Below are 10,774 nucleotides of genomic sequence, written 5' to 3' on the forward strand. Positions count from 1 at the left end.
TATTCCGGACGCTGCAACTCCCAAACGGTTTTTTGTGGATAAGAATTTATATTTATTTTTTAAATTTATAAATCATAATTCAATTTATAAAATTAAGGTAATCCAGTCGCTTCAATAATGTGGACGATTTGCCCAGAAACACATCAAGTGTTCGGATAAATGAGTCTAGACTCTCTCTCTCTCTCTTTTTCCACAGACGAAAGGGTATATTCATTATATTGACTATTATAAATCAAGACGATTTTTATCTAGATCACATTTCTTTTCTCACACTGATCGCTATCAGTTACATAAATGAGGTCAACCTAAAATGGTCAATAAATATCTCAGAAGTAGTGATAATCTTCTCTTTTATAGGATTCTCTCTGATAGACATATAATGGACCTCTTTCTGGTGGTCTGTGTCCTGGTTTTTTGCCCGCTAATTAAAGGTAAGAAAACAGAAACATAGTTATTCCTCTTGGGACATACACCACGAGATTACCCTCAATCTCCTGCCCCCTTTTCCCAAAATCTTATTAAATCAACATCGATGGACAATGATTCATACACAGCTTTTGTAAATTCAATTTCTAGAAACGGTTAAATTTTTTGTTTTTTTTTTTTATACAAGACACACATTTTGCATATCATCCATGAAGAAGACAAGAATTACTTTGTTGTTAATTATTATTAATTGTTGTTAATTATTATTAATTATTATTATGAGATTTTTTTTGTTTGTTTCGGGGCGGTCTCCAGAAAATACGCATAAATCTGTAAATTCCATTAAGTTTTTCGCAAAATATTACCAATTGGGGAGGGGGGGGGGGTTTGTCATGCTTGGAATCGGATATGACGTTTTGGGTATCTCTCTGAAAAATGTCGTCCTAAACAAACATACACAATATAATTCAGTGGCTGATCCAGGATTCTTGAAGGGGGGGGGGGCAACAGGCCGAATGTGGTCAAAGCCTTGGTGGGGGTCCAGGGGCGAAGCCCTTGAAAGCTCCAGGTTGAAAGTTTCCTAAAAAAAAGATTTGTGAGTTATTTTAGCTTTCTTTATATGTATATAAAAGCAATATCTGGCAACCAAAATATAAAGATTTATATTCATCTTCCTTAATTTGGGTAAAGAAAGGGAATCCCTCCCTCTAAATCCGCCAGTGGACTTATGCAAGTCATCCATTTTCTCAACATTAATCTGAATTTTTTGCTGAAGTTAAACTCCTACAACATTCTCTTATATTATGTAGAATATTAAGTTAAATAGATTAGACATGGTCTGATTACACATGCTCTGTGCAAGATAAGTAACAGTAATGGGAGTACTATCTAGACGATTGTTCTAACAAGTCACAGGGTGATCTATATTTGATCATTTAAATATTCTTAACTCAGGGGATTTTTTGTAAACAATCTTATATGCAATATTGTCATGTAGTTTGCTAAAAATATGAATGAAACATCCCTCGAAGTTTAAAATTATATGCATTTTGTCTCTGATTTTATCAAATTCTTTTGCAATAGCTGCCCAGTTTGAGAGCGGTCACCATGTTGGAACAGTAACAAGTCACTCTATCACAGAAGCTTCCGGTATATGCGCGAGCAGAACACATCATGACGTACTCTACACACATAATGACTCGGGTGGTACACATCGGATCTTTGCCATAAGGTAGAGTTTTGAAGTAAGCTTAATAATTAAGACTCGTAAAATTTGCAGGCCTTAGGTACCCGGGGAAAGGGGGCATGCACGCTTAATCTTTGCCAAAGAAAACAGGCCCGTAGCAACGGTTTCAAAAGTTGGGGACCTTTCCAACACATCTGAGAAGCAAAAAAAAAAAAAAAAAAAAAAAAAAAAAAAAAAAAAAAAAAAAAACCAGACCAAAAAGTGGGAAACCAACTTCCCCCCCCAACCAACCCCCCCCAAAAAAAAATAGTTAACTGTCCAAATCCTGGAATTTGCTTGTGCTCGACCTTGGAGCAACAAAAAGTGGGGGCGGGGGATCAGCATCTAAAGGAAAAAAATTATTGCAAAATTCTGTACTCAGAAAAAGGGGCGGCGGGACCCCTGGTCCCCCTGCGTTCTACGTGCCTGGAAAACAAAACTGCCTCCTTAAATAATGCAATATACTTTTGTGCCCCCTCAAAAACTTGATGACCTTACATTTTTGTTTGTCAAGAATATTTGAAAAGTCCCCCTTCCGAAATGAAATTACTTTGTAAGGGTCTGATTTGGACTCAATGGATGAATATTAATTATGTTCTCTTTTTTTGTCCCTCGCTTTTGCGAAAGCGAGGGGAGGACATTAAATCTCATTTGTCTGTCTGTCAGTCTGTCCTTCTTTCAGTCTGTCTGTCACAAAAAACTTTAACCTTGGTCATAACTTTTGAACGAAAAGAGATAGGGCTTTCATATTTCACATGTATATTACCTGTGACAAGATCTTTCCATTTATACAATGATTTTTGACCCTGTGACCTTGACCTTTAAGTTTGACCTACTTTTCAAAAATTTTAACATTATTTTAAATTGGTCATATATTTTGAATGAGAAAAGATAGGGCTTTCATATTACACGTGTATATAATCTGTGACAAGAGCTTTCCAAATAGACTATGAAGTTTGACCCCGTGACCTTGACTTGAAGTTTGACCTATTTTTCAAAAATATTATCTTTGCTTATAACTTTTGATTGAGAAGAGATAGGGCTTTCATACTTGACATATGCTATGACAGGATCTTTGTAAATATACTATCATTTTTTACCCTGTGACCTTGACCTTGAAGTTTCGTCCACTTTTCAAATATTTTTAACATTACTCATAAAATTGATCATAAAATTTTAAGGAGAAAAGATAGGGATTTCATATAACAAATGTACATCACCTGTGACAAGACCTTTTCAAATAAACTATGGTTTTTGACCTAGAAGTTTGACCTACTTTTCAAAAATTTTATCTTTGCTCATAACTTTTGATTGAGAAAAGATAGGGCTTTCATATTTGATGACATGCGCATTACCTGTGACAAGATGTTTCCGAGCTTGCTATGATTTTTTTACCCCTTGACCTTTTGAATGACATATGATAGGGCGGTCATATTTGACAAGTGCACTTCGTGTGTAAAAATGTTTCCGAATGTGCTATGATATTTGACCCCATGACATTGACCTTCAAGATTGATATAATTTTCAAACAAATTTATCAGTTTGCTAACTTTTGAAGGAGCGAAGATAGGGCATTCATATTTGCCACGTGCATTACCTGTGATAAGCATTTCCAAATGTACTATGATTTTTTTTAACTCAGGACCTCGACCTTCAAGTTTAACCTTATTTTCAAAAATATTGACATTGCTGATAACTTTTGATTGAGAGAGGGTACGGCATTTGTATTTGACATGTGCATGACCTGTTTCAAGACCTTTCCGATTGTATAATCTGGTTTTTGATATTTTTTCACATATGCATTGATTGTGGAAAGACCTTTCGGATTGTATAATGATATTTGACCTCATGACCTTGATGTTGAAGTTTGATGTCATTTTGAGAAGCTAAAGTCCTTGCCATAACTGTTATTAATACAATAATTTATGTCTTTTTTGCATGATGCACAGACAAGACAGGACACACAAACAAGGCAGTTACAATATGCCATAACTAATGGCATCCCATCCACTAGGACACCGAAAGCGGGGGACCATAATTCTTTGAATTTAATTGTTTTTATTTTTTGGGTTTTTTTTTATTTGAGTGACAATACAAGAACAGATGTAGACATTATTGAATTCCTTATAAGTTAAAATTCTCTAGATTAAAGAAAATATCCTAAATGTTGAGAGAAAAATCTCTGAAAGAAGGGATTTTTTCCTGAATGATATTTCAAAATCTTAAATGATTAATTTGTAACTTGACATGGCAAAAAATATTGTAGAGGACACTTTCAAAAAAAAAAAAAAAAAAAAAAAACAAAACAAAACAAAAAAACAAAAAAAAAACACACACAATTATTATGAGATGATGCTTATTTATGAAGATATATTAAGATTTATACAAATAATTGCAAAAAAAATTGGTACACAATTTATAAAACAAATAAAGAAACATTTGATTTCCTGAAAAAATTGAGAATTTTCAAATTACGGGATGCGCATTCAGAAAGCACATATCACCAAAATAAATGTGAATGAATCTGATTTTGTTTTATTTGCATGTATTAAACATTTTTACCCTATCAGTCAATCAATCAATCAGTCAAACAATTGATTAATCAATGAATGAATAAATCAATTGATTATTTAATAAATCAATTGACCATTGATTATTTAATAAATCAATTGACCAATACAACAACCACTTATTCAGTCAATCAATCAGTCAATGAAAGAATGAATGAATCATCAATCAATCAACCGATTAGTCATTAAATCAATCAATCAATCAATCAATTGATCGAACAATCAATAAACCATTTTATCTATATATAGCGCTACATCTGGACGTCGGCTCGCTACTATTTATATCAATGGAGCCCACAGTCAAGATTGGGAGGACATTGCTTGTGGACCGTGTACTGGGGGATCGGGAAACTGTATTTACATTTCTGACACTGGAGGAAATGCGGGCTATGATGCCAATACTATATATAGAATACGAGAACCAGCCAGCATACATGACCAGAGCGTGAATCTAGACGGAACTCTGGAATTCAGGTCAGTGAATGTTAATCACATTATGTAGTAAATTTAAATATTAATAGAATTAATAGACAGAGCAAAACATAGGCATAAAAGATTTCCTTGTTACATGTACAGTTGGGATCAACACGATTGTGAAACACTGTTAGTCGACCCTCGAGGAGAGGTGTACGTAGTGTCAAAGGTGGGCCCAGGGCACCACGGTAAATTTGTCCACCTGCCGTCCAGCGCGTGGAACCAGCACCACCATGTTTGGGTAAATGATGGAGTGTACCTCCCAATTACCGCCAGCAGCAATAGTCCAGTGGGAGGGGACATATCCCCCCTTGGTACCGAGGTGTGTCATCCTTACTAGAAGATTTTACAATTCTCAGATCTGAACTACTCTCACTGATTAGGCTATACTACTCACTCTAAAACAAGGATTGAAATTTCTCGAAAAAGGAAAAAAAGTTTAACAAATTGAATATCACTAGGTTAATATCTTTAGATTTCAGGATAATGTCGACCTAAAACACTTAAGAAATATTCCTTTCAAACATGTCGACTACAAAGAAGAAGAAAGTCGATATTTCGATTTTCTAAATGTCTGACATTTTACTAAATTATACTAAATATACTAAATTATACTAAATATACTAAATTATACTTACATGTAATTATACTAAATATACTGAATTATGATACTAAATTATACTAAATATACTAAATTTCAGATCCTGTTAAAAACCTATGGCCACGTGTACTATTGGTATATACCGGATGGAAACTACGAGGCACACATTCACAACCACCCCCAGACCCTCCCCTACCGTCCCGAGAGACAGGGGGAGGCTATCTGCTGGAAGGTGGACAACAGTGGGTATTACACACTCTCCGAGGGCGCCAACCAATCCCTCAATTTCTACAAGCGAATCTCAGCACCGCCCTCCGGAAGCGTTGTTGGTTAAATGTCTTCATCCACAGATCTTTTACCCTCAAATCAGTGACACGATTATTTTTGGAAATAAAAAAGATATTAATTAATGTAAACACTTGGTGTTTATTCAGTGTCTTTTGTTAAAAGTTATTTAAAGCCTGACGTTTGTGTTATTTGTGGCAAAATTATAATTCTTTCGATTTGAATAAAAACTTCAATCGAAAATAAATGTTTTCAAAAGTAAAATGATCAATGATCCTTCCCTAAGAATAGAGAATCTTATCATGTACATTCCCCCACTTTTACTTTGACCTATTGCATTTTCATGAAGACCTTATTCTCGGATATTTCCAAGGTCTTTCATTGCGAATCCTCTATGTTACAATTGGTCTACACTCATTTTATTCACAACTCAAGATGGAATCATGACAGCATTTCAACAAATTTAGGAGACCCAATATTCACCCAAATGCATTCTATTCCTGAGAACTACAGGTTTTAACAAATATTTACATGTATGTAGGACTTAAGAGGTACGATTTCCCCCCCCCCCCCAAAAAAAATATCATGCAATTGACCTAGAGTGCAATACCTATAATGTAGCTCAAGAATACATGTCATCGATACTCAATAGAAGACGATTATGTGCACTTCTTGGAAATACATGTTCAATCTTTGTCTTATGCCCTGTTCACACGGAGACTTTAATTCGAATTAAACATGTTACTGCGAAGTAAATTTGAACCGCATTCACACGGAGTATTGAATACATATTACGATAGTTTAATTCTAATTAATTTACTACGCATCAATTTGCTTTGCATTAACTCCGTGTGAGCGCTAATTTGAATTGAATTTTGACACATGCGTAATAGCAAAACTAAGCCACACGCAACATGTTGGTGATCAGATATACCAGACTGAAGCTTGCAGCCAATAACATCAGCCACTAAGCTCGTAGTGGCTGCTGTTATTGGCTGCTAGCTTCAGTCTGGTATCAGATATAAGTATTCATACTATTATTTAGTGTAAAACAAAGGGAAAATAATTATATACCACTAAAATGTGTAGAGACACTATGACATTATGTCAGATGTATGTCTGCTTTGCATAAGGTGACGTGATTTGCAAATGAACAAATGCTGTACATGTACAAATAAAATTTTATTCTAATGCAACTGTTTTGTAAAATGCATTTTGATTGGCTACTACACTAGTGTTTAATAAAACGAGCATTAACGAAATTGTGACGTAATGCAAAACTCTTCGAGACGTATTTTATGTGTAACAGGAAGAGAGAAAATGTATGGCTGAACCGGGAATCGAGCCCGGGACCCCTGCATCACTAGTCAGGTGTTCTACCGACTGAACTACCTAGGCCGATATCCACGGCCCAAACCATTACATATGTAATAAACTCAACGAAATTAAACGTAAATATCAAACATAAAGAATGGAAGTAACTATCTCCTTATTTGTTAATTAATACTGATTTAACGGTCGCATATAACAAATAAGGAGACAATTATTCCCTAAATAATGCACATTTGTTGATTTCGCATTAACTGTCACGTGAACGCAATTTGATACGCTTTAGTTTAATTCGCATTTAATTTATTTAACTTCGCATTAATTTACTGCGAATTATACAAATGCACAACTCACTAGTACAGTGTACTTCTGATATATTTCCTGGTACCTCAATCATTTTCAGAGTTTGTTTAAGAGGGCAAAACAAAATTATATCGCTACTCGCTGCGTCCTTCAACTTAACTTTTTTTATGCCCCCCGTATCGAAGATTCGGGGGTATATAGTTTTTGCCCTGTCCGTCCGTCCGTCTGTCTGTTTGTCCGGAAAAAACTTTAACCTTGCCCATAACTTTTGATTGGTTGGAGCTATGGCTTTCATATTTGACTTGTGTATTCCTTTTGACAAGACCTTTCTTTTGGTACCACCATATTTGACCTTTTGACCTTGACCTTGGACTTTGACCCAGTTTTGCAAAATTTTACCAAACTTTAACCTTGGCCATAACTTTTAAACAATTGGTGCTAGGGCTTTCATACTTCACCTGTGTAATCCTTGTGACAAGACCTTCCTTTGGATATCAACAACTTTGACCTTTTGACGTTGACCTAGGAGTTTGACCTATTTTTGAAAAACTTTAACCTTGGCGATAACTTTTGAACGGATTGTGCTAGGGCTTTCATATTTCACATGTGTAATTCTTTGTGACAAGACCTTTCTTTGAATACCAACAACTTTGACCCTTTGACCTTGACCTTGTAGTTTGATCTACTTTTGAAAAACTTTATCCTTGGCCATAACTTTTGAACGGTTGGTGCTGGGGCTTTCATACTTCACATATGTAATTGTTGTGACAAGACCTTTCTTTGAATACCAATAACTTTGACCCTTGACCTTGACGTTTGACCTACTTTTGGAAAACTTTAACCTTGGTTATAACTTTGAATGGTTGGTGCTAGGGCCTTCATACTTCATATATGTTGTGACAAGTCCTTACTTTGGATACCGACAACTTTGACCCCTTGACATTGGAGTTTGACCTACTTTTGGAAAATTTTAACCTTGGTCATAACTTGTGAAAGATTGGTGCTTCGGCTTTCATATTTCACCTGTGTATTTCTTGGGAGAAGGCCTTTCCTTGGGCACCATTAATTTATACCATTTGACCTTGACCTTGATGTTTGGCATACTTTTGAAAAACGTTAACCATTTCCATATCTATTCAATGGTTGCTGCTAGGGCTTTCATATTTCACAGATATATTCCTAGAAACAAGACCTTACTTTGGGTAGCAACATATTTGATTTGCATTTGAGAAAGTTTAACCTTTGCTATAAGTTGCCATACGGGGGCATCAGTATTTCACAACTACATTTTGTTTTTGTTCTTTTTCAAAGAGGACTATTTGTCTTTTGAAATTAATTTTTAACAAAGGAATGTATTACATTATAAATTGGCATTTGAAATTATATAACACATTTAAATTTGAATGTTTAATTTTATTTCGTTCAAGAGCTATTCGTTAGAGATGTAAGTATAGACATCAATGAGTGTATTGTTAAAGAATTACTTAATTTTCACCGTGCTCCGTAACCCCATTTTCACAGTCTAAAATTTTCGATAATATTGATATATATCATGATAGTTGAATTCAGATTACTTGGATTTATTGTTAAAATATGTGTACTTAAAAGGTTTTCTTGATAAAAGAATATAAAGTCGAGAAAAAAGTACCCAAGACTGAACAATAATAAGGAAAGCAAACTTTAATAAGGACAGCGACAATTCAGATTATCAAAGTATTTTAATATTGCCAGTTCAATTTTTTAGGTCCCCTATAAAAAAATTAAATGTCCTTCGTAAAAAATATCAAGATTATAGCGGTTTAACGATAATAAAGGGTAGATGTTAGGATTAGAAGAATGGTCTGACTCAAATCAATAAAGCTGTATATATTTAAGATAGTTAATTTGATTAATAACGCTAAAGCTATACTCATTTGCTAAAAAGGGAGTGTCAGATCATTAAGTCATATCTCTGAAAGATCAGATAACTATAGCTGATTAATGAACATTCTGTACGATCTATATCTCTACAGCCGAATTAATTAAGAATGACTTAACAATCACGGAAGTGTTCGTCCTTCGTGTGTCATGCATGATTCAAGCTTATATAAAAAAGAAACGCAACATCCTTTTCTCAGAAAGAAATCAGATATTGGGTATAATTTTATGCAACTTGTAAAGTTAGGACATTTTCAGCTCTGCGTATAGTCGATTATTTAATGGTTAATTCTCACCCCATTTCAGGAATCAAGTCCTGCTCCCCGATTATACAGAAACATTCCGATTTTTCACATTTCAACCGAACCGGTTTCATTATTTTTACCTCTGCATACAGTATTAAATCGTGCGTTTTCCCCAAAATACGGCTATGATTTGGGTTAACATGAGTTTGTTTCTTTTCACAATAAGTCTAGTAGCATCCGCGAAAATAAAAATTCTAGTTTCTTTTCCGTACGTTTGCTTTGACTTCCTTAAAATAGTCATATATGCTCATTGCAACTGCTTCTAGAGGAAAAGAAGATAATCATGAAAATAAAAGGTGTTGCAGGTGCATAGATGCACTTTACCATGCCTCCACTACACGTAATACCTACATGTACCTCTCAATGGTTCAACTGGTGAAGTCCGCGGACCGGAAGACCATGCAACGGTTACTACGCTGTGCTAGAATCGAAAAATTGAATACAATATCTGAGAATTAAAAGACACTTAACTAAGGCTGACAGAATTTTTCTTTTGTTCAAAACAATTGCAAGAGACTGATGAACTCAATGTATTGCGGTATCCAAGTTACAGCTGATGTGAATTCCGGACATATTTACTATTGAATTGGTCACTGTGGGACGTTGAGACCTTTCTTTCGGATGAGACCGTAAAAATCGAGGTTCCGTGTTGCAGTAGGTGTTGGCACGAAAAAATCCCTCACTGCTCAATGGCCCTAAGAGCCGAGTATAGGTCAAAATTTGCAGCTCTCCCCCGGCAAGTGGTGGCGTCTACATATGAGTGAAAAATTCTCAAGAGGGACGTTAAACAACAAACAAATACTATTAAATGGGGGGGGGGGTTTACATGTATTAACGATCACCCGTTATTTTGTAAAGTAACATGATAACGTTTAACTTTTCAATCAAATGTCCAGTGATATTTAATCAAGTTATTGTATATTTTTATAATCTAAATTGAATTGTAAATATATAGAGAATAATACATACCCTTCTCCATATCACATCCTGTATGAGACCGAGACACCAATTCAGCCAGAGGGCCGAAGGCCCTAGAGATGATATTGGTATCATCGTATTGTATTTGTTTTCGAGAATTTAAAGAAAAGAAAATGTCAAATGAACTTTCTTAACACCCTTTACATGTAACCTTTAGCTATATCAGTAATGAAAGGACCAGCTTTTGGAATACTTGAAATATAACACTATTATTAACAAACTGTGCATAATGTTTTTTTTTCCCTTTAGATATATTAGTAATTTCTTTATGATATCGATCGCCTGTTTCTGATTATGTTCATTGTCATTATGTAATAAGTACATATGTCATTAACGGGATAACATCCACAATTCATGAGAG

The 10,774-nt window shown here is 34.8% G+C and overlaps 1 protein-coding gene across 1 annotated transcript; it reads left to right on the forward strand.

Moving 5' to 3' along the window:
- The first annotated feature begins 355 nt into the window (after window positions 1-355).
- LOC133202110 (uncharacterized) lies at window positions 356-5,645 on the forward strand. The gene is made up of 5 exons (XM_061337889.1): window positions 356-431; window positions 1,510-1,657; window positions 4,471-4,695; window positions 4,798-5,017; window positions 5,397-5,645. The coding sequence occupies exons 1-5, from the start codon at window positions 380-382 to the stop codon at window positions 5,628-5,630; spliced, it is 879 nt and encodes a 292-aa protein (XP_061193873.1). The 5' UTR covers window positions 356-379; the 3' UTR covers window positions 5,631-5,645.
- The last annotated feature ends 5,129 nt before the right edge of the window (window positions 5,646-10,774 follow it).

The sequence above is a fragment of the Saccostrea echinata genome, unplaced genomic scaffold (assembly GCF_033153115.1).
Source record: "Saccostrea echinata isolate AGI-Se365-2 ecotype Australia unplaced genomic scaffold, CSIRO_AGI_Sech_v1 ptg000046l, whole genome shotgun sequence".
NCBI lineage: Eukaryota > Metazoa > Mollusca > Bivalvia > Ostreida > Ostreidae > Saccostrea > Saccostrea echinata.

Bases quoted from the DNA above. Each gene is read 5' to 3' on its own strand.
- LOC133202110 (XM_061337889.1), top strand. From the start codon at position 380: ATGGACCTCTTTCTGGTGGTCTGTGTCCTGGTTTTTTGCCCGCTAATT. The intron at 432-1,509 runs GTAAGAAAACAG...CTTTTGCAATAG, and splicing joins TTTTTGCCCGCTAATTAAAG to CTGCCCAGTTTGAGAGCGGT. The intron at 1,658-4,470 runs GTAGAGTTTTGA...ATCTATATATAG, and splicing joins CATCGGATCTTTGCCATAAG to CGCTACATCTGGACGTCGGC.